The sequence below is a fragment of the Schistocerca nitens genome, chromosome 10 (genome assembly GCF_023898315.1).
Source record: "Schistocerca nitens isolate TAMUIC-IGC-003100 chromosome 10, iqSchNite1.1, whole genome shotgun sequence".
Lineage (NCBI taxonomy): Eukaryota > Metazoa > Arthropoda > Insecta > Orthoptera > Acrididae > Schistocerca > Schistocerca nitens.
This window is the reverse complement of record NC_064623.1, coordinates 89706335-89731797: the sequence shown is the minus strand read 5'-3', so window position 1 is coordinate 89731797 and position 25463 is coordinate 89706335. Positions and strand designations below refer to the sequence as shown.

Here is a 25463-nt window from a genome sequence, read left to right as displayed (position 1 = left end):
GAGCTATCGAAGCACGACTCACGCCCGGTCTCACAGCTTTACTTCTGCCAGTATCTCGTCTCCTACCTTCCAAACTTTACAGAAGCTCTCCTCATCAGTTGGTAGAGCACTTGCCCGCGAAAGGCAAAGGTCCCGAGTTCGAGTCTCGGTCGAGCACACAGTTTTAATCTGCCAGGAAGTTTCACTACATTTTTGTTTATTTACCAAATCATATAGTTGTCATCAGATTTTGGCACTGAAAATGACAAAATTGACTGACTTTTCTTATTTTAATTCACTGATGTCTTATAGTACCATTCTGAGGATAACTCACCAGGGGGGTGGGGGTGGGGGGGAATTATATGGTGTCCTCTCTAGAACCTCTTGTTGACTACTCTAAACAGCTGAGCTTACTAACAACAGTCTCAGAGTAAATTTATGAAGTCTGTTGTCAACAATCAAGCACAGATGAAAACAGCAGCAACATTCAGAAATATGATTCTATAAGTAGAAATTAATTACACAATCCATCACTCGGCCTTAGTGTGAAACAGAAAGGAGCACGAAAATTTCCCATAAAAATATCTGATCACCTATGCAGCAATGTAAAGAGGTCAACTGTTAAATCAAATTGCTTCCTTCTGTGCAGTGTTTTAGTCCCTATCGAGTATAACTTGAGAGCTGGTTAGTGTAGGTTCAGTTACATGTCTTGCATCTAATGGATTATTCTTAATACAATATGGCTAAAAGACAAAGAACATTCAGTTTTAACGGTGACAGGAAGGAGCGGTATTGTTTTGTCAAATTCAGAGGAAAACTCATGTATTTTCCGTGTAACAGTAGTGTGCCTGATCCCAAGAAAAGCAATGTAGACCACCATTTTTCACTCTATAACAGTGTGTGAAGATATGGAACTTCCTGGCATATTATAACTATGTGCCAGACTGGTGCTCAACCTCAGAACCTAGGCACTAGCCCACAACGGGCACAAAGGTGCTGAGCTCAAGTCTTGGGCCAATACATAATTTTAAGCTACCAGGAAGTTTCACACAAACTTTAATGGTGACTTCCCTGTTAATACTGAGTTACGAAAATGTAATGCCAGAGACTTAAAATCTACATTAACATTACAGCTAAGTGTGTTTACAAAGCCAGATCAACAAACCAGTAATGTGAAAATGGCCTCTTACAAAGCTTGTTATCTATTTGCAAAAACAAAAAAGGCATTCAGTGACAATGAAGTAGTTGAAGAAGCAATGATCAGTGTCACAGAACCTATGTTTAATGGTCAAACACACACCTGCACTCATACCTTCTGTAAAAAGAATTCAATTTACAATATTTCAAATGGGCACCTACCAATCATCCTCAGGTGAGCCATCCAGGACTGGTGAAGACATTCTCAATTCCATAACATATAGCATGCTGGGAGTGTTCTGCATGTGTGTTAAAATCGTGTTCACATACAGACGACACCACCCAGCTGACACCTGTACCGAAACTGCAGATCTAAACTGTCCTCTGCACTACCACTCACCACAGCCATCAGCACATTATTTTGCCTTTGATTTGATGACAGGCTTGCACACATTGTCATATCTCATCAGATTTTCTGCCACACATATTTCCAAGCATTCTTCAATAATGCTAATTCCAGAAAGATGTTGCTGTTGCCAAAATTATTGTTTTATCATACTTCACTGAACGTCCAGTGGATATACAATGTTTAGCAATAGCAGACTCACTTGTTCGCACACGGTAGTGATGTGTTGATGTTCCAGGGTTGCCACAAGTTTCCCCAAGTGAGATTCCCTGTTATTTCCCCCAATTTCCAGACAGGTTTTAGCATTTTTCCCTGACAAATTTTGAGATCTCAAAGGTAAGTTAAGACATAGGTTGACAACCTGTCTTTGCAGCTACGGTACAAGAAACAATAGTTCAAACGAGTAAATATCTAAAACAAACTGGCAAGCAGATGGCATTTCCTGGTGTGAGAAAAAATCTTAAGTACTAACATCAACATTTTTTGTAATGAATTGTTTTTTAGGTGGAAAGAGCAAGACAAATAGTATGTGTGTTTCATTAAGACCACTGAGGTTATTTTATTTCAGTAAAACAAAACACACTGGTGACAAAAACACACATTTCCATGGAGTTGCATGACTGATTTAAAATACTTTCACCAATATCAGAAATAACCTCAGAAACAAGAAGGCCTCTTGAAAAAAGTGTGTTTTAAGGAGGGGAAGAATTGTGTAAACTAACACAGTAGGAGACCACAAATAAAATGTTGATTCTACTATGTTCTTTATTGTCGGTTATTACCCACTGTGTTACATCTATTATTTTACCGGTATTGTGTGGTTTTTCTTCCAAGAAACATACGAGTACGTAGTGTACAAACCACCAGCTACTGACAATTTTCTTCTTCTTATGGTCCATACTTCCTAACATATCAACTACTTTTGAAGTGCCAAAATATACTAGAACACCTAAAACATCTATAACAAAGCCACACTGTACAAATTACTTGCGGTGAGACAGTTGCAATTCCTTAAATCCATCGCCCATGGCCTTCGGCCTGCTGAGCAGCACTGCAGTCCTGGGTCCATGGATAAACCACGGAAATCCACTGCATTATGCCACACACACACACACACACACACACACACACACACACACACACACACACACACACACACAGACAGACATGGCCTGTGGACTGATGAGTGACATTAGATCCGACAGACAGGGCGAGCACTTTAGTGGGAACTGAATGGTTCCAGATCGGCAGGCCCAATCCATTACAGATACCCGCAGAAACGGCCTCCTGTTTTGGCCTGTCACGGAAATCCACTTGTATGACCAGATATTCACAAGCCACTCACAGCAAGTTGATGAAATGAGACCAAGGTGATCTATCCATGCAATAGGTAACTTGTTCAAATACTCTGTGAATCAATAATAATGAGGATAGGTAGCAACATATCGTAAAGATGATTGCTGAGCTGCAGACAGGCATTTACAAAAGACAATCACACTCTCACAACTGAATTGTTAGCCATAGCTTTTGTCAGGAAACGAGAACAAAAAATCACTCAGACAATTCATACACACATGACCATTGTCTCGGGCTGGTGCGTCTACAGTCTGAGAATCAAATCCAAACAAACCAGTTCTCATGCCTCCATACCCTTCGTCAGCAGCTGCTAGGTTAGCAGAAAGATGTGGTGGCAGCACTGACTGGAGTGGTAGGAAGGGGAGAAGCAATAGGAATGAGGGAGTAGGGAAGCGGTGCACATACTCGGCTGCATCCAGCCAGTGACGATGCATGACACCTCAGTAAACAAATAATTTCATCCATGAGAGGAAAAACAAGATTTTGACAATTTCACCCCTCCCCCCCTTTCCCTGCCATTCCAAATTTCCCCGATTTCCAGAACCTGTGGCAACCCTGTGTTCAGTACACTGTTCTCCGTGTGGTCTGGCTTTTGTAAGACATACCACACTATCAAGCTATTTTGCACATTCCAGCCATATGCAATAAAAAATTGTCCTTCACTGATCCCAGAAGGTAGTCAAACTCAGATGGTGGGCAGAAAACCACTTTCACCTGAAAATTAACGAGGATTCTTGCTACTTCAAATGAAATATTGCTAACACAGGGCGGAAAAGCTAGAGATTTTGCCAACATGCTCTCATCTTTATGCACTTCCTGGTTCTCTGTTTCAACTAACAGTTCACTGTTTAAATGCCATGTAAAATATTATTTTCCTTCAAAACTGTCTTTAGGAGGGCATGCTCTTTAGGCAAATTATCTACAACCGAGACTGCACGAGTTCTGTGTACAAGTGTTTAAGAATCCAGTTTGCAACTTGTCAAGATAACTTTGCGATTTCAAATACAAGTTGGCATGTGTGGACTACGATAAATAGTTTGGACAAGAAGAGAATAGAAGCTTTCGAAATGTGGTGCTACAGAAGAATGCTGAAGATTAGATGGGTAGATCACATAACTAATGAGGAAGTATTGAATAGGATTGGGGAGAAGAGAAGTTTGTGGCACAACTTGACCAGAAGAAGGGATCGGTTGGTAGGACATGTTCCGAGGCATCAAGGGATCACCAATTTAGTATTGGAGGGCAGCGTGGAGGGTAAAAATCGTAGAGGGAGACCAAGAGATGAATACACTAAGCAGATTCAGAAGGATGTAGGTTGCAGTAGGTACTGGGAGATGAAAAAGCTTGCACAGGATAGAGTAGCATGGAGAGCTGCATCAAACCGGTCTCAGGACTGAAGACCACAACAACAACAACAACAACATGTGTGGACTTAGAATAAACAGACCAAAACACTCAGGAAAGGTAGAAAACCATCTTTATGTAATTCCCTATTGAACTAGATGTTATTAATGGGGTTGAGGTGGTGTAAAACTCCATTAATTCATCTTCTCCATGAGGCCACACTATGAAACTATCACCCACATACCTCCAAAACACAGTTGGTTGGTGGTAAGCTGATTCAAGCACTCGGTCCTTAAAGTCATCCATAAAAATGTTAGCTGCCATTGGAGACTGTGGGATAGCCATAAGCCTGCTAAAAATATCCATGACTGAACATAATAAGTTGAGGACAGAACATACCGAAACAAAGCAGTGATGTCTACCTGAAACTTATTGCTGATTATAGACAAAGTGTGGTGTCACTGCCAGACACCACACTTGCTAGGTGGTAGCTTAAATCAGCCGCGGTCCATTAGTACATGTCGGACCCGCGTGTCGCCACTGTGTGATCATAGACCGAGCGCCACCACACGGCAGGTCTCGAGAGACGTACGAGAACTCGCCCCAGTTGTACGACGACGTTGCTAGCAACTATACGGACGAAGCCTTTGCTCTCATTTGCCGAGAGACAGAATAGCCTTCAGCTAAGTTCATGGCTACGACTTAGCAAGGCGCCATTAGCCTTACATAGTTTGATAGTTATCGTATGAAATGTCTCATCAAGAATGCTGTATTCACACCAAGGATAAATAAAAGTTAAGTATTCAAGGAGCTGCATACTTTTCTTATTAGAATTCACTACTTATCCTGTTCCAGAATTCACGCCCGTCTGCGTTAGATAGCGTGCATTTTCGGCCTCCTCTATCTACAAGGTGTTGGCACATTCACCAACACATCATTGGCGACGAGGGAAAAGTGTTCTGTCTGATTGCTTACATTTACTTGTGTCATGGCTTCGCCAGATGTACTGTCCGAATTTTATCGCTTGCAGAATCAGCAGACGCAGGCGTTATTGGATGCCCTTGGACAGCTCGTCCAGGGTCAACGTGCGCTGCAAACCGATGCGGCCGCCACCGCTTCATCGCTACCGCAGCCACAACACGCCGTTGCGCCGTCCTTCCGTAATTTTGATTCAACCCACGAGACCTGGCAAGAATGGTCTCGACAGTTTGGCTTCCATCTAGCCGCCTACAGAATTCAAGGTAATGAGCGGCAGCCGTTTTTGCTTTCTTGTGTCGGTGTGTCCACCTACCGTGTGATAGTGAAATTGTTTCCCGGACGCGACGTAGCAACTATGTCCTACGAAGAACTTTTGTCTGCTTTAGATGCCTATTTCAAAGAAACTGTTAATGTAGTTGCAAAAAGGTATACGTTCTTTCGTACCAAACGTACGGCCGGTCAGACTAATAGGGAGTGGGTTGCAACATTGCAAGGACTTACTAGGGATTGTGATTTTGCATGTGAATGTGGACTTCCGTATTCAGATACTATGGTGCGTGATGCAATAGCACAGAACGTTTCTGATGTTCGCATACGGGAACAGATTTTGAAACTAGTTAATCCATCCCTTCAACAAGTGATAGACATATTGGATAGGCAAGACACACTTGACTTTGCTCAGGCATCATTTGAAACTTCGCCAGCAGTGTGTCGCATTGACCGGCCCGCCGGGCGCGCAGCACGGGACGCTAAACGGCCCTCTCGCCCGTCCGAGCAGCGGCAGCCTAGCTCGCAAACACGTGTGCCGCGTCCGCATGCCCATGCTGTTCTCAAATCATGCCCGCGGTGTGCAACTAGACATTCGCGTGACAATTGCCCGTCACGCCAAGCTATTTGCTTTTACTGTCATAAGAAAGGACATGTTCAAAGTGTTTGCCAGAAAAAGCTAAGATCAGACAATCAAAACCATTCCAGGCCCTTTGCTTCGCGCCGGAATCGAACCAGGGACAATCAGGCTCGTGGACCTTCGCCCATGAACATTCATGTCGTTCATTCCACCCCGTCCAGTGCCACTTTATCTAACAGTGACTGTGTTCGTCCCACAAAAAGAGTGCGTCGACGTCGCCGGAACTCCCGTAAAGTCGCATGTGCTTCTGTACCTGTATCAGTTCAAATTGCACGTGAGAGTCGCTTTTGTCGTCAGCAGGACAATTAACTTTTTGTAGACTTAGACTTTGGAGGCAAAGTGATACCATTCCAGCTCGATACCGGAGCTGCAGTTACATTGCTCAATCAAGACACGTACAAACAACTGGGCAAACCTCCGTTGCGTGCCGCAAATGTTCAGCTCAATAGTTATTTAGGACGGCAGATACCTGTGTTAGGACAGTGCAGCCTTCTTGCCACATACAAGGGACAAACAAAGCTTGTGTCATTTTACGTTCTTCATTCTTCTACGGCAGTGAACTTGTTTGGTTTAGATTTATTTCAGTTGTTTAACATGTCTATCGTAAATCAGGTCCTATCAGTGAACCAGACTGTGCCGTCCGCCAGTGTTTCTAGTCTTTGTGAAGAATTTGCAGACATTTTTGCACCGGGCCTTGGTTGCGCTAAGAACTATGAAGCACATTTGGAACTGAGAGTGAACGCGCAACCGAAATTTTTCAGAGCGCGCAATGTTCCCCACGCGTTGCGTGATGAGGTCGCAAGAACATTACACGGTTTAGAATATCAAGGTGTAATTGAACGTGTGCAGGCTTCTCTCTGGGCCTCACCCTTAGTAATTTTGCCAAAACCTTCCGGAAAATTGAGACTTTGCGTGGACTTCAAGGCAACTGTGAATCCACAACTTGTGACTGCAACTTTTCCTTTGCCCCGCCCGGAAGATCTTTTTGATAAACTGTGCCCGGGTAAATACTTTTCAAAGTTGGACCTAGCAGATGCGTACTTGCAAATACCAGTGGACGAAGAATCCCAGCGCGTCTTGGTGGTTAACACGCATCTTGGATTGTACCGATTCAAAAGACTGCCATTCGGGTGTGCATCCGCCCCTGCATTGTTTCAGCAATATTTACAAACTGTTTGTGCGTCGGTCCCTACTGCTGCGAACTATCTGGACGATATTGTGATCTCCGGAAAGACAGAAGCCGAACATTTAGACAACCTCCGCACATTATTTCAGGTATTGCGACAAAATGGTCTTCGCTTGAGGAAGGACAAATGTGTGTTTTTTGCTCGTGACTTACCGTATCTGGGACATGTAATTAATGCCCAAGGCATACATCCCAGTCCAGAGCACCACCGTGCCATACAGGACGTGCCTTCACCGCAGAACTTGAAACAGCTCCAGAGTGTGTTGGGAAAAATTAATTACTGCCATAAATATGTTCCCCATGCCTCTTCCCTTTCAGCTCCGCTTCATCGCTTACGCCGTAAAGGTGTTCCGTTCGTCTGGACGACGGAATGTGAACGCGCCTTTCGCCAGTTGAAATCGGCGTTGCTTTCAAATACTTGCCTTACGCCATTCGATCCCCGGAAACCCCTTTTGTTGATGGTAGATGCATCGGATTTCGGGATCGGTGCTGTGCTTGCGCACAAAGATGAATCGCATGATCGCCCTACTGCCTTTGCGTCAAAATTGCTCTCGTCTGCACAACGCAATTATTCACAGATAGAGAAAGAAGCTTTAGCTCTCGTGTTTGGTGTTACTAAGTTCCATGATTTCTTGTATGGTCGTCACTTTACCATCATCACGGACCACAAACCTTTGACATCGCTTTTTCATCCGCACAAGCCTGTACCTCCACGTACAGCGCAGAAATTCCTTCGCTGGTCTCTTTTCCTCTCGCAGTACCGCTACGATATCTTGTATCGGTCCACTGCTAAGCACGGAAACGCTGATGCGTTGTCCCGTTTGCCTGTTGCTGAGGATAAAGCATTCGATTCTTCCAAACTTGCTTGCATGTTCATTGATGCGGAAACTGATGACGTGGTCGAATCGTTTTCGATTGATTTTCGTCGAGTGGCTACCGCCACAGCTGCTGACCCTGTCCTTGCGACTGTTTTGCGTTTTGTTGCTACGCAATGGCCCTTGTCAAAGTCACGGATCGAGGATCCGTTGGTTCGACGATTTTTTGCTCACAAGGAGAGACTTTTTGTACGACGTGGTGTTTTGTTGTTGCGTTCTGATAATGATCAGTCCAGAGTCGTGGTCCCACGTTCATTACAGTCCTCTGTCTTACGGCTTCTTCACCAAGGACATTGGGGTATAGTGCGAACGAAACAACTTGCTCGTCAGCACTGTACTTGGTTCGGAATCGATGCTGCGATTACGAATATGTGCTCTTCTTGCGTGGCGTGTGCCGCACAACAATCCGCGCCGCCGTGGAAATTCTTTGCATGGCCAAAAGCCACTTCCCCTTGGCAACGTTTGCACATCGATTTTGCTGGTCCGTTCTGGAATGCTCGACGGTTGGTTGTGGTCGATTCTTTCAGTAATTTTCCATTTGTTGTCCGGATGTCTTCCACGACGTCATCTGCCACCATCCAAGCGTTGTCCGCTATTTTTTGCATTGAAGGTCTTCCCCAGACTATTGTTTCCGACAATGGCCCGCAATTCATGTCCGCAGAATTTCAGTCATTCTGCAAGGCCAATGGTATTCAACATTTGACATCCGCGCCGTTTTCGCCTCAGTCAAACGGTGCCGCTGAACGTTTGGTCCGGACTTTCAAGTCACAGATGTTGAAGTTGAAAGAAACGCATTCTAGGGAGGACGCATTGTTGCTCTTTTTGTCTTCGTATCGCTCTCAGCCCCGCGATGGTCGCTCGCCGGCTGAGTTGCTCCATGGTCGTCCTCATCGAACCTTGATGTCTTTGCTGCATCTGCCGCATCAGGTTCCTGTGCAGCGGCAGACTCCTGCTTTTGCTCCTGGCGACGTTGTTTTCTATCGCAACTATCGCGGTTCACGGCGTTGGCTCGCAGGGCGCATTCTTCGCTGCCTCGGCCGCGCGATGTATTTGGTTTTGGGGGCCTCTGGTGAGGTGCGTCGGCATCTCAATCAGCTGCGCCTCTGTCGTCGCCTGGGTTTTGCCGCTCCCCGTCTGCTTTCAGCAACGGTGCCGTCCGGTCAGCGCCCTGGGGACCCATCTACTGGCCCGCCTCATCCCCAGGTGGTACCGACGCTGCCTTCCATTTTGCCTCATGGCGACGCGCCGCCGCCGCCTGTTCTCCCGCCGGCGCCGCCCGCAGTGGACGCGTCGCTGCAACCGCCTGGCGCCTCCCTGGGTCACGCGCCGCCGCTCGCTTCCCGTGACCAGCTGTCCTCCACCATGGAACTCTTGCCCGCTCCGGACCAGATGTCGTCTTCGCCCGTCGGGTGCCCCAACCACATGGAGGTCGACCCTTAGGCCCCTCCTGTCTCTCTCCGGGCGCATACACCGCATGTTGACGTGCACCCTGGACTAGGTTTTCAGGCGTTTCCTAGCTCCCCTCGGACCGAATGGCCGGGTGCGGGTGGCACAGCCTCGCCTGTTGTTAGGCTCCCCACCTCATCGCATACGTCAACATGGGGTCCTCCCCACGGCGGGCGGAAGCCTTATAACACGACCGTTCGCCGATTTGCGGGGGAGGAATGTGGTGTCACTGCCAGACACCACACTTGCTAGGTGGTAGCTTAAATCGGCCGCGGTCCATTAGTACATGTCGGACCCGCGTGTCACCACTGTGTGATCGTAGACCGAGCGCCACCACACGGCAGGTCTCGAGAGACGTACGAGAACTCGCCCCAGTTGTACGACGACGTTGCTAGCAACTATATGGACGAAGCCTTTGCTCTCATTTGCCGAGAGACAGAATAGCCTTCAGCTAAGTTCATGGCTACGACTTAGCAAGGCGCCATTAGCCTTACATAGTTTGATAGTTATCGTATGAAATGTCTCATCAAGAATGCTGTATTCACACCAAGCATAAATAAAAGTTAAGTATTCAAGGAGCTGCATACTTTTCTTATTAGAATTCACTACTTATCCTGTTCCAGAATTCACGCCCGTCTGCGTTAGATAGCGTGCATTTTCGGCCTCCTCTATCTACAAGGTGTTGGCACATTCACCAACACATCACAAAGAATCTGCGAGAGGACATTTGCAAAAGAAGGTACTATGAGTCTCATCCAGAATGTAAAGAATAATTGTGCACCACGCCTGGGGTCTATCCTCCACCACCATAATTGCTAGTGTACTGGTTAGCTTCTTTCCTCATCTTAGTGTGAAAAGAGTTTTGTTGCCAACGGTCACCCCTCTTTGTTCTGTAAGCTTTCAAAATATAACATCCATTGAAAATCCCACCAGGTGCGAAGTGCATACTGTCATTCATTTTCTGAATGCATAAAATGTTCAGTCTATTAAAATTTATAGACAAACAAAGAATGTATTTGGTGATAGTGCAATGAAAAAGATTTCAGTGACATGGAATATGATTGGCAAAGATTTTTTGATTCAGAACAACATGCAGCCTTGTGCATCAGCTTCATGACAGGAGGAACTTTTGATGTCTTATGTGGGAAATTATTGGACACCATCCTTACAGAACTGACTTTGCACCAATAAATTTCACCCATTACTGAAACTATGGGAATCTTTTCGTGGAAAACAGTTTGTAAATGAGAAAGTCCTCAAACATGCAGAGACATCCTGGCTCAGATCTTTAGCGGTACAGGACTACAATACAGGAACTGACAAACTGATCCCATGTTACAAGAAGTGCTTTGATATGGCGACTATATTGAAAAATACAGTAAGGTACTTTGTAAATAAATGCTAATTTGGGAAAATGCCCACATCAAATCCTTAACCCAACTGACCTTATCAATAGACTGTGGGCTCTCCATCTAAGCAGTTCTGACCTTTCAGTTAGCTTTGATGTGATATCACTTTTACAGAGGAACCTCTCAGAGGTTCTTTGGTACTAACAAGGGAACCTCCCCATCGCACCCCCCTCAGATTTAGTTATAAGTTGGCACAGTGGATAGGCCTTGAAAAACTGAGCACAGATCAATCGAGAAAATAGGAAGAAGTTGTGTGGAACTATGAAAAAATTAGTAAAATATACAAACTGAGTAGTCCATGCGAAGATAGGCAACATCAAGGACACTGGGAGTCCACGTGCGCCGTGGTCAGCGAGAGCAGCTACGGAACGAGAGGTCCTAGGTTCAAGTCTTCCTTCGAGTGAAAAGTTTAATTTTTTATTTTCAGTTTATGTGACAAACTCATATGTTTTAATCACTATTTTGGGAGTGATTATCACATCTACAAGAAAACCTAAATCGGGCAAGGTAGAAGAATCTTTTTACCCAGTCGCTAAGTGTACAAGTTAGGTGGGTCGACAACATATTCCTGTCATGTGACACACATGCCGTCACCAGTGTCGTATAGAACATATCAGACGTGTTTTCCCGTGGAGGAATCGGTTGACCTATGACCTTGCGATCAAATGTTTTCGGTTCCCATAGGAGAGGCACGTCCTTTCGTCTACTAATCGAACGGTTTTGCGGTGCGGTCGCGAAACACAGACACTAAACTTATTGCAGTGAACAGAAACGTCAATGAATGAACGGACAGATCATAACTTTGCCAAAATAAAGAAAGTAAAATTTTCAGTCGAGGGAAGACTTGAACCAAGGACCTCTCGTTCTGCAGCTACTCACACTAACCACGGGACCACGGCGCTGCTGAGCTCGCATTCTCCTTGATGTTGCCTATCTTGCATATGGACTACTCAGTTTGTATATTTTACTAATTTTTTTCACGGTTCCACACAACTTCTTCCTGTTTTCTCGATTGATCTGTGTTCAGTTTCTCAAGGCCTATCCACTGTGCCAACTTATGACTAAATCTGAGGGGGGTGCGATGGGGAGGTTCCCTTGTAAGTAGCAAAAAATTTCAGGGAGACATCATCACTGCTTTGTTTCAGCTAGCTCTATCCTCAACCTATTTTATGTTCAACTTAAAATGTTTTGAACAGACTGTTGGCATAGACATGGGCAGTGCTCAGTCTCCCTTGGTGGCCTAACTTTTTATGAGGATTTCAAGAACAGAAATGAGTCAGCTGCTCTTGAACCAACTGTATTTTGTAGCTGTGTCAACAATACTTTCATAGCATAGTCTCATGGAGAAGACAAACTGATGGAGTTTCTTCACCACCTCAACTCCATTCATAACAACATTCCGTTCACTATGGAAATAGAGAAAGATGGCTGCCTCCCATTCTTGGATGTCTTGGTTAAACGAAAGAATGATGGCTCTCTGGGGCATTCAGTTTCTCGTACACCGTTTCTGCAAGAGTCAAGTTGACATCACCCTTCACAAACTATGAGCATGAAAAGTCTTACACAGAGATCACACCATCTCCGATCTAGATAGATCGCCTAAAGAGCTCACCCATCTAAAGAAAATGTTCAGAAGAAATGGGTATTCCCCAGCAGATTGCCTTGTCAGTGTGATGTGGCTTACATTGGACAGACTACACATACTGTTAAAAATGCTGCATTGAACATCAATGTTGTACTTGCCTTTTGCAACCAAGCAAGTTTGCTGTTGCTGAACACTGTATTTCCATTGCACATTCAATGGTATGATAGAACTATGATTCTAACCATAGCAACATCTTTTTGGGATTTGACTATTAAAGAATCCATGGAAATATGCCTGGTTAAAAATCCAACCAATCATGATAGCGGCTTCCAGTTGGACAATGTGTGGAACCCCGTAATCTCCACGATTTGTTCTAATCGAAGACGACAGAGTGCAATAATGGCTGCAGAGCATGATAACACATGGGTTGACTGAGTTCCACGGGTCCATCAGTGAGAGTGCTGCCGTTGGAAAGTGTGATCCGTCTGTCAATTTGAATTTGATACATGCACGGAATATTCACTGCACACACTATATGGCGGAATGGAGAAAGTCTTTGTCAGTCTTCAATGGCTCACCTCACGATGACTGGCAGTCGCACAGTCTACGTATCGTGTTATGAATTTAACGAAGACTGGCTGCAGGGCCAAAATGTTTTAGAACTTTTGCAAATAGGCCAAAATGTTTTTGAACCTTTGCAAATAAAGTTTTGTGTTGATATCTTTCATTTTTATTTAGTTATACCAAAATGTTCTTTACATTCTGCAACGCTCTCGTACACCAAAGATGACTGAATATTCTGAACTCTTTATACCATCTAAAGATTGCTGATCTGTGAAGGATAATTTATTATTTCAGAAGGCTGGAATTTACAAAACACCTCACAGTGCAGATTAGTTTGTGTAAACTAGATCACCCGCACCATGGAAGAACTTGAATTTTGATGCATGTGGAATCTTGCAGCGCACTACATAAGGCAGAATGGAGATAGTCTTTGTCAGCTGAACATGACTCATTTTAGCAACCAAGCAAGTCTGCTATTGCTGAACACTGCATCTCCATTGGACATTCAATGGATTACAAAAAAGCATTAATTTTGGCCACAGTAACATCTTTTTGGACACCACTGCTAAAGAAACCAAGAAAATGTGCACAATTGAAAATCTGTTGAACTGCGACAACAGCTACCAGGTGGATGATGTGTGGAATACCATCATATACACGATTTGCTCAATTCAAAGATGACAGAGCACACTGATGATCACGGTGAGTGGTAAGTGGTAATGCAAAGGGCAGCTGAGTTTCGCAGTGCCGTCAGTAAGGGGCTGCCACCAGGTAGTGTGGTCTGTCTGTCAACACAATTTTGATGCACACATGGAATACTCATAGTGCACTACATATTGCAGAATGGAAGACTTCTGCCAGTCTTTGATTGTCAACTGAGGATGATTAGCAAGTGTCCAGTGGAAATATTGCTGAATGTACTTTATGATGACCAGATGCAAGACTGAAATTTCTTTGAAGACTCAATTCACTGGGGAAATTTTAAATTCCACATTTTGAGTACATCAAATTCTGAGCATGCTGACATAATGCTTCACGTACATACAAGATGGCTTCATAGGGACAAAAACCCTGGTTCCACATTGTCCCACATGTACAGTGACCTGTATACTGCTATGAAGTGAAATCAAATGCTGCAGAAAATTATCTACAATTTTGCACCATATAGGTAACACGATAAATGTATGACACATAGTGATATGTGTATAGGACATCCCACTGGTGAAATTAAATATTCAGCTAGAGAGATGAAACGGCCAAATGACCCTTTGTCAAAAATTAATGCAACATACTCTACTTGAGAAGAATTTAAATTACAAATACATCAGGAAAATTCTCAACCTTATAGTTTTGAGTGAACTTCAGCAAACCAGAGCTGCACACTCAATCAAACACGTAGCAACTCACCTCATTTGTGTTCATGTTACTTTGTGTGCCAGACCCTGTTTGCCATATAACAAGGGGGAAGTGTTGGTCATACAACTCCCCACTGATCACTTCGTCTGCCGCCTTCGCAATCGCATCTGCAATCTTTGGGTCCAGGCCGTACTCTTTATTAACAATGGCTGCTGCCTTCTTCAAAATCCCCATAGCGACAATCACAGGTTTCTGTTAAATATAAAAGACAAAATGTGAGTAAAGTATATATTAACACTGTATAGATCTGCAAGTTTGTGAGAAAACAAATGTTAGGGCAATCAGATTTAAACGATCTATCACAGTCCTCAGAAAATAAAAAAAAATGTGGTCACTAAATTCATCATTTAGAGTCATTACTCAGTATTAGATTAAAATCTGTTCATGGTAACAAGATCATTGATATATGCATAAACTCACTCACTGGCATTCTCTCCGTTTCACCTCCAATTGGAAAGTTCATGACAGAACGCAAAGTCTGTGCTCCATAGTATTTATCAGCAGGTACTTGAAGCTCTCCAAATGTATCTCTCTCGACTCTGTGCGAGGATGACGACGCCTATAGCAGAAAGATTGTATTTCTTAAAGTAGGCAAAACTTTATACTTGAAAGCCAATAAAAATGTGATTAATTACACCATACAGTTTCTATTTGGAAATAATTTCAATGTTCACAATATTTTTCATCACAACAAAATGTTCATATCAGTAACAGTAATTCATAACTCAAAGATTATTTCCCACATACAACAACAATTTATTACATGTTTCTGTTCAGTACAACAAAAGATTCTCACTCGTTTTAACAATATTGAAATTCACCACTGAAACAGATGAATTAATCTTCAATAAAACCTTCTGGGTGAATAGCTCAAAATGTAAAATGCCCAATAGACAGCAAAGACAACTTCATAAACAAACTGAACTATTTTCTTGTCAATTCCTCCAGCCTAAAGCAAAGCTAATGTTTTAGAATTTAACTTTTAACATGTATACTGTAACAGAGAAACCAACTAATTTCACATGAAGGGCTTTGTTTTGAGTTCTTTAGCCACTGACAGTTTCGTCCATAATTGACTTCTGTCAGCAGGCATTCTTAAAGAATTGACTCCACTGCTCATGGTGGACTGAAGTTGACCTTGTAGGCAGAATCTGTGTGTACATGCAGCTCTTCTGAGTGATTAGCAGTGTAGATGAGCAATTTCTAGTCGAAAAACATTTCAACCACTGTACTTTGCATCCTAATGAGAATGAAGATTAGGGTTTAAGGTCCTATTAACAATGAGAACATTACAAGCACAGCTCATGCTCAGATTGGGGAAAGAAATTGGCCATGCCCTTTCAGAACAACCATTTGCTGCAAGTGATTTACAGAAATCACAGGAAACCTAAATCTGGATGGTCAAATGGGATTTTGAACTGCTGTCTTCCTGAATATGAGTCTAATACCTTAGGACTGCACTAAATCACTTTGTCTCACATCCTAGGTCTCAATGATTACTTGAGAAACAAATTTCGTTTACACTGAACCACAGCATCTTGCTGACAGAAAACAACATTAAATAATAATAAATACATTAAAAACAATAATTTAAAATTATATGTTAATGTGAAATGACTAAAAATTGGTGGGAGAGGTGATACAGTGATGGCCATTATTATTATTATTATTATTATTATTATTAGGCATAAGCCAGGAACTCGCCTGAAATGATACAAAACAGTAAGAAAATTGAATCAAGAAAGCTAAACCTGAGATTGTCTTATCATTACAAAAACAATACTTCCTAAACTATAGTTAAATAACCTGCCACCCCCCTCCCCCTCCCAAGAATCATGGTCCTTGCTGAAATGGGATGGCTTTTTGCTTCAATGATGCAGGTAGATACTGTAGGTGCAACACCACAGGGGGGAGGGGAGGGGAAGGGGGGTAGGGAGAGGCAGGCTAGATGGGCTCCTCAAGAGGAGCATCAGCCTTTTCAGTAGTTTCAGGTCGATAGTCCACACAATTGACTGATCTGGATTTTTAACATCAGCTGAAACTGCCCCCAGTCAGATCTCCTTGCAGAGAATACTTCAGAGAATAGCTGCATCATCTGCGAGAAGTCTGAGGTCGCTATTAATACAGCCTGCAAGATCATTAATACACAACATGAACAGCAATCGTCCCAAGACACTTACCTGGGGAACATCCAACTTTACTTCTACATCTGACGACGACATTCTATCCAAGATAATATGCAGTGTCCTCTCTACAAAAAGTCCTCAATCCAGTCATAAATTTCACTTTTTTTTTTTTTTTTTGTGGGGTTTAAGGGCGCTCAACTACTGAGGTCATTAGCGCCCAGTCACTGTCGTTAGAGCACATGGAATCTAGTAAAACTCAAGGGGAGGGGGGACACCAGAAAGACCTGACAAAGATGTAGATAAAATAAGTAAAAAGGTTAGATGTCTTTGGACAAGCCAGTCAAAGTTATAAAACGCAGAACACTAGCAGCTGCTCGAGCATCATCAGCTAAAATATCCGGTAAAGTAGATGGCAGGGACAGGACAACACGAGATTGACTAAAGCGGGGACACGACAATAAAACATGGCGCACTGTTAATGCCTGACCACAAGGGCACTGCGCGGGGCTGGGTCACCGGAGAGCAGGTAGCGGTGGCTAAACCGGCAATGCCCAATCCGCAACCTGGTCAGAAGGACCTCTTCTCGCCGAGATGGTCGGGAGGAGGTTGTCCAAGCAGTTGGGAGCGGTTTTACTGCCCGGAGCTTGTTTCCTTGGAGGGATGACCAAGCATCCCACCACAACGTCACAAGCCTCTTACAAACATCCCCACGAACGTCAGATGACGGAACACAATGGGAGGCTGGCCGAGGCAGGAGGACTGCAGCCTTGGCTGCAGCATCCGCAGCCTCATTCCCAGGCACTCCTACATGTCCGGGAACCCACAGAAAGCTGACAGGAGAACCATTATCAGCGAAATAATGGAGGGACTGCTGTATCCGTTGAACCAAGGGATGGACCGGATAGGGAGCTCCAAGGCTCTGAAGAGCACTGAGTGAATCAGAGCAGAGTACATACAATGAATGGCAGTGGCGGCGGGCATACTGAACGGCCTGATGGAGAGCAAAAAGCTCGGCCGTAAAGCTGGAACATTGGTCGAGGAGCCGGTATTTAAAGGTGGCGGCCCCGACGACAAAGGCACAGCCGACACCATCGTCAGTTTTGGAGCCATCGGTGTAAATAAAGGTGTGACCGGCAAATCGAGCACGAAGTTCGACAAACCGTGAGCAATACACTGCAGCCGAAGTACCCTCCTTCGGGAGTGAGCTGAGGTCGAGATAAATATGAACCGGAGCCTGGAGCCAAGGTGGTGTCGGGCTCTCACCCTCTCTGAAGGTGGTAGGGAGGGCAAAATCCAATTGTCGAAGCAGGCGACGGAAGCGGACTCCGGGGGGCAGCAGGGCAGACACATACAACCCGTACTGATGGTCGAGAGAATCGGCGAAGAAGGACTGGTAAGAGGGGTGGTCGGGCATAGACAACAGCCGGCAGGCATACCGACACAGCAGTATGTCGCGCCGGTAGGTCAATGGTAATTCGGCAGCTTCAGCATAAAGACTCTCGACAGGACTAGTGTAGAAGGCTCCGGTCGCAAGACGTAACCCCCGATGGTGGATGGAGTTGAGACGACGTAAGAGGGATGGCCGAGCAGACGAAGCTCCCACAATCCAGCTTCGATCGGACTATGGACCGATACAAGCGAAGCAGGACAGTGCGATCCGCTCCCCAAGATGACCCACTAAGAACTCTGAGGACATTAAGGGAACGTGTACAACAGGCCGCCAAATAAGAGACATGCGGAGACCAACACAGTTTCCTGTCCAACGTGAGCCCTAGAAACTTAGTTGTTTCCACGAATGGGAGAACAACGGGACCGAGATGTAAGGATGGCGGAAGGAACGCTTTATATCGCCAAAAGTTGATACAAACCGTCTTCTCTTCAGAGAACCGGAAGCCATTTGCCACGCTCCATGAGTATAGGCTGTCTAGACAACGCTGAAGGCAGCGCTCCAGGAGGCATGTTCTCTGGGCACTGCAGTAGATCGTGAAGTCATCGACAAAGAGAGAGCCTGAGACATTAGGTGGAATGCAATCCATAATTGGATTGATTGCGATGGCAAAAAGGGCTACGCTCAAGACGGAGCCCTGAGGCACTCCGTTCTCCTGGAGGAAGACGTCGGACAATACGGAACCCACACGTACCCCAAACTTTCGATCCGTTAAAAAGGAATCAATAAAAAGGGGCAGGCGACCGTGTAGGCCCCACCTGTGCATAGTGCGGAGGATACCTCCTCTCCAACAGGTATCATAAGCCTTCTCCAAATCGAAGAACACGGCTACCGTTTGGCACCTTCGCAAAAAGTTGTTCATGATGAATGTCGACAAGGTCACAAGGTGGTCAACAGCGGAGCGGCAGCGACGAAAGCCGCATTGGACATTGGTAAGTAGCCGTCGAGATTTAAGAATCCAAACTAATCGAGCGTTAACCATGCGCTCCATCACCTTACAGACACAGCTTGTAAGAGAAATGGGGCGGTAACTAGAAGGAAGGTGTCTATCCTTCCCGGGTTTGGGTATAGGAACAACGACGGCGTCACGCCAACGCATGGGGACCTGACCTTCGGTCCAGACGCGATTGTAGGTACGAAGAAGGAAGCTTTTGCTCGCCGGAGAAAGGTGTGCCAGCATCTGAACGTGAATGGCATCTGGCCCCGGAGCAGAGGACCGGGACAGTGCAAGCGCACGTTCGAGTTCCCGCATAGTAAAGGGGGCATTATAAGTTTCCAGATTCAGCGAGTGGAAGGAAGGTCGCCGAGCCTCTTCTGCCTCTTTCCTGGGAAGGAAAGCAGGGTGGTAATGGGCGGAGCTTGAAACCTCCGCGAAAAACCGGCCGAAGGCGTTGGAGACAGCCACAGGATCAACGAGGACCTCATTACCTGAGGTCAGGCCAGGTACCGAGGAGTGGGCCTTAATGCCCGACAGCCGGCACAGGCCACCCCATACGACAGAAGAGGGAGTAAAACTGTTAAAGGAGCTGGTGAAAGAGGCTCAACAAGCTTTTTTGCTGTCTTTGATGACTCTACGGCATTGCGCTCGTAGTCGTTTGTATCCAATACAATTCGCCATCGTAGTATGGCGGCAAAAGGTGCGTAAAGCACGTCGTCGAGCACGGATAGCGTCTCTACAACCCTCGTTCCACCAGGGGACGGAAACTCGACGTGAAGAAGAGGTAGTACGAGGAATGGAACGTTCCGCAGCATTGATGATAACAGCCATGAGGTATTCGACCTGACTGTCACAACTGAGAAAATCGTGGTCCGGAGAGGTCGCCAGGGAGGAGTAAAGTCCCCAGTCACCTTTCGGTATGTTCCAGCTCGAAGGACGTGGGGATGGGGTGTGATGCAGGAGATGAACGACACAGGGGAAGTGGTTGCTCGAATAGGTGTCAGAAAGGACATACCACTCGAACCGACGGGCAAGACTGGTAGAACAGATCGAGAGGTCCAAGTGGGAGTAGGTACGAGTAGAGTCCGAGAGGAAAGTCGGGGCGCCAGTATTGAGGCAGACAAGATTGAGATGGTTGAAGACATCCGCCAAGAGGGAGCCTCTGACAGGATGCAGGAGAGCCTCAAAGGGGACGATGGGCATTGAAGTCGCCAAACAATAAAAACGGCGGGGGAAGCTGAACAATCAGGTGCATCATGTCAGCCCGACTAACAGCGGATGACGATGGAGTGTAGATGGTACAAACTGAAAAAGTAAAAGCAGAAAGAGTAATACGGACAGCTATTGCTTGGAGTGGGGTGGTCAATGGGATGGGATGGTAATAGACATCGTCCCGAACGAGCAACATGACCCCACCATGAGCTGGGATACCGTCCACAGGGGTGAGGTCATACCGCTCCGAGGTATAGTGGGTAAAGGCAATACGGTCAGTCGGGCGCAACTTGGTTTCCTGGAGACCAAGGACGAGCGGACAGTGCAGGCGGAGGAGCAGTTGTAATTCCTCCCGATTAGATCGAATACCTCTTATGTTCCAATGTAACAAGGCAATCGCTAGTCAAAAAAGAGGGGGAACGAGACGGGGGAAGAGCTGGTCACCTCGACGGCCGCGGAGGGCCAGGTTTCGAGGGAACAACGCTACAACCGGCGGGAGGCGGATCCTGTTCCATCGAGTCGTCGCCAGCTGCGGCCGCTGTCCCTGGTGGTGTAGGAGGGGCAGCATCATTTGCTGACGAGAGGCCAGCTGAGCGCCTGGCAGCAGAGCGTCCCGGCAAAACTGAGGACGGCCGGGAGCAGCGACTCACGGATGGAGCGTCAGACGAAACGTGCCGGGGTGGAGAGGGGGATAAAGATTTCTTCTTGGAAGTCCGATGAGGCACGGGGATGGTGGGCTAGACCTGAAGAAGGTCCTCACGCGTGGGGTCCGTTTTGGCACGCCGGACCTCAGAAGCTGGGGTCCGGAACGTTTCCCCGATGGACGCCTGAGAAGAGGACCGCTTCTCAGGCGGGGGGGTGGGGGGGGTGGGGTGGGTGGGGTGGGTGGGGTGGGTGGGGAGGGGTGGATGGCCCCTGGGGCAGAGGGGGCGGGGGCCACGGGGGAGGAGGATTTGGAAGGGAGGGTCAGAGACCCCGGATGGGGGGAGGAGGCGGAGGGGGGACAGGATAGGGGTGAGGATACCGCGGAAGGAGGAGACACAACTGAGGCAAACGAAGTGGTCAACGGCACGGGATGGAGGCGGTCATACTTCTTCCTGGCCTCAGAACAAGAGAGACGATCCAAAGTTTACAGTTCTTGTATCTTCTTCTCCTTCTGATATGCGGGGCAGTCGGAGGATCTAGGCGAGTGGATGCCAGGACATTTAACGCACCGAGGTGGTGGGGTGCATGTATGTTCCTCACGAAGAGGACGTCCACTATCGCCACAAAGGGGCTCAGCCTCACACCGTGACAACATGTGCCCAAAGCGCAAACACCGAAAACAGCGCATAGGAGGCGGGACGTAAGGTCGCACGTCGCACCGGTAGCACATCACCTTTACCTTCTCCAGGAGAATGTCCCCCTCGAAGGTGAGGATAAAGGCCCCGGTGTCGATGTGACGGTCTTTGGGGCCGCGCTGGACTCGCCGGACGAAATGCACGCCTCGGCGCTCCAGGTTGGCCCTGAGCTCCTCATCAGATTGCAGCAGGAGGTCCCGATGAAAAATAACCCCCGCGTCCTATTTAGTGCCAGATGCGGGACAATGGACACTGGGATATCCCCTAGGCAGTCGCACGCCTGGAGCGCCGTCGACTTTGTGGCGGAGGTGGTCTTTATAAGAACGGACCCCGAACGCATCTTACTGAGAGCCTCCATTTCCCCGAAGATATCCTCAATGTGCTGAACAAAGAACATGGGCTTGGAGGTGGCGAACGTCCCCCCATCGGTTCGAGAACAGACCAAATAGCGGGGGAAGTACTTCGCCCCAAGCCGGCGGGCCTGTCCCTCCTCCCAGGGAGTGGCCAAGGGGGAAAGGACAGGAGAACCAGAACTAGAGACAGTATCTTTCCTTTTAAAAGACTCGGCCGCAGAGCGACCTGATACGTGTTGACGTTTCATCTGCGAAACGTCCGCCCCGATACCACCCACTTCGACCAGGGGCTCTCACCACGGGCGCCACCCAGCCTCAGCAAGGGCCACCTGGCAGGATGACCGTTGCCGGGAGTCCTGATGCCCCAAGGAGACGGGCATCTACTCCTTGGACGACGTGGGGAGGGTGCAGCTCAGGTATCGGCAGTACAATCCCTGTGTTGTCAGGGGGCTACAACCTAGAGGGTACATGATGACCCCACCACAACGGGCTGGCTACCGTGCTGGATTTCTGGTGCCATGGTAAGTCCATCATGATCGTAGGTGCAGATGGGGACGCACTATGGGCGTAACTTGTACAACCCATCAGGCGTTTAGGCCCAATTTGAGGAATAGTGGGTATGGTGACAACGCCGGTACAATGCTGAGTGCCAAGGTCTTAGTGCACTGAGGACCAGTGGTACACCACGTAAGGCGTCCTTCCCCAAAAGGCTCGTACTTCTGTAGAATTTTGAAAAATGGAGGTCAAACCCCAAGGGGGACCATCACAATGAAGGCCGAAACGGTTGAAACTCCTTTTAGTCGCCTCTTACGACAGGCAGGAATACCTCCGGCCTATTCTTATCCCGGACCCGCAGGGGGATATAAATTTCACTTGAGACCCTATATGATCATACTTTTGACAATAGGAGTAGGTGTGGTACTGAGACAAATGCTTTTTGGAAGTGAAGAAATACTGCATCTATCTGACTGCCTTGGTCCATAGCTTTCAGTATGTCACACGAGAAGAGCGAATCGGGTTTACAAGACCGAGATTTTTGGAATTCGTGCTGGTTGGCACGGAGGACGTCATTCTGTTCAAGATACCTCATTACATTTGAGCTCAGAACATGTTCTAAGATACTACAACAAATCAGTGTCAAGGATATTTGACAATAGTCACTTCTACTACCCTTCTTGTAGACGGGTGTGATCTGTGCTTTCTTCGAACAACTGGAGACTTTTTGTTCGAGGGATCTACGATATATTATAGTTAGAACAGGGGCTAACTCATCCACAAATTCAGTATAGAATACAATAGTCATTCCATCGGGCCCTGGAGCTTTGTTCACTTTTATCGATTTCAGCTGTTTCTTGATGGCACTGACAGTGATTCTTATTTTATTCATCTTTTCAGTGGTACAAGGATTAAATTGGGACAATTCACCTGAATTTTCCTCTGTAAAGGAACGTTTGAAAATGTTAAGCATTTCCGCTTTTGCTTTGCTACCCTCAATTTCAGTTCCTGTCTCATTCACCAAGGAATGGACACTAACTTTGGTGCAGCTAACAGTCTCTACATATGACCAGAATTTCTTTGGATTTTATGAAAGATCATTTGACAATATTCTGCTATGGTAGTCACTGAAGGCATAACGCACTGCTCTCTTGAAACTCAAATGCATTTCATTCAGCATACCTCTATCTATAGCCCAGATAGTGGTAACGAAGCAGCAGGTCTATCAAAGAACATGAAAATGGGAATGTGTGCAGCACTGTGAACACACTGCTGAGGCCAAGAAAGAGAGAAAGCCAATGGGTTATTCCATGTCAAGTCATCCAGGCCTTGAGACTTATTATCTACTTGTGAACTGGGATTTTGTGTAGTGCTTTTGTATCTAATATCGTGAACTATTGCCAATTTTTATTGCTTTATATACATTCTGTTGGTAGCAATTGCTGAAAGTTTGATGCAATGCGTTACTTCACAGCAAACAGTAAAAATTTGAAAACTGGGTGCAGTTTTTAAACAAAAAATGGTATGCTGACAGTTACACCCCCCCCCCCCCCCCCCCGCCCCCCATATCCTTTTGGACAAGTAGTTTCTGAGAACATGTTAGAATTGTCCAATTAAATTTTTGTACATTAATTTTATTTGATTTTATTGTTAAATTAGAAAAATACTGTATTTTGGACAATTGCCCCCCCCCACCCCCCCTCCTCTGGAAAACACTGAAAAAATTAGAAAGTGATCTACAAATAGTAAAGTTCCATCACACAAAAAATCAGTTTTGAGATATGAATAGCACTGGGGTAAAATTTTATATGGAGAGAAATACAATTACTATCCATAGAGGAAACAAAATTGCACATTATAAAATATAGGGCAACTTGTACATTACATGACATATGAACACTGCATTCAAGTTGATTAGGAACTACACATGTGACGAGACACTTTGATGCTTAGATAAAATTTTTTTGTACGAGAACCACTTTTCTTCCACCAACTTTGACGACTCTTTGCTCAGAGAATAAGTACGGCCTGTTGCTGTGGTGGTATCAGCATCACACAGAATATGAGAGAAATAAACATCACAAATATCATTATCAGGCCAATATAAAGATGGGGATGGTCCATGAGGATGCATGAACCTTACTGTACCATCTCCTCATTCACAATTCACCTTCTCAACAATTCCCAAATACCAAGAAGAGTCATATGCACACGTAACATAGCAGTTGCGCTGCACAGTGCATTCTGGCATTAGTGGCGAAAGTGCATCTGTGAAAACATGCACGATACTGAAATCTGTATCACAGCTCAGACTTTTTGCTCCAATTTTGGTTGGAGCTAATTGGTACAATGTGATGCATAGACCGTGTTCCAGGAATTGTTTTTGCACTTGGGAAGCACTGAGAAAGATAATGTCCGACTTGTACCACTTCATCTTTTGAAACAAAGAACTGAAATGCACTGCAGGTTCTCACGACAGAATTCAAATACCTGTGAAGCTGTAAGTATTTGACGTTTATAAACTCTCTGCAAACAACTTTTTTTTTTTGCTAGTCTTTTAACAGTGCCTCCAATACCATCACAGGGAGATTTGCCATGGCAGGTAACAAAAAAGAACCAGCTGCACTTTATGTTAAAGTTGTGTTCATGGTAGCAGATATTTCCGAAATTCTTACAATTTCTATATTGTGCAGCACAACCATCAGTGAAATATTCAACATACGCAAGATGAATTTCTGGAAATTCACACATAAAAAGATTCAACACAGTCTTCTGAGTCTGGGACACCAAGGCAACATTATGTTCTAGATTAGCAGAAACAATACAAATACTTTTTGCATGCAACTGTTTGTCCTTTTTGTAATATATATGGACAGTGTGAAGAGTGCAGATGCCATTGTTCCATTGGTACCCCTGTACTTCATCATCAACAACAAAATTGAGATTTTCACTGAAATCCATTAAA

At 45.7% G+C, this 25463-nt stretch overlaps 1 protein-coding gene across 1 annotated transcript in view; it reads right to left on the bottom strand.

The window, feature by feature from the left end:
• The window catches only part of LOC126210360 (fumarate hydratase, mitochondrial-like), a 96805-nt gene that overhangs the window by 60486 nt on the left and 10856 nt on the right, over positions 1-25463 (bottom strand). The window contains exons 2-3 of the mRNA XM_049939575.1: positions 15013-15147; positions 14580-14780 (exon numbers count right to left, since the gene is read on the bottom strand). Of these exons, the coding sequence (XP_049795532.1) occupies positions 14580-14780; positions 15013-15147 (336 nt within the window). The remainder of the gene's footprint in view (positions 1-14579; positions 14781-15012; positions 15148-25463) is intronic.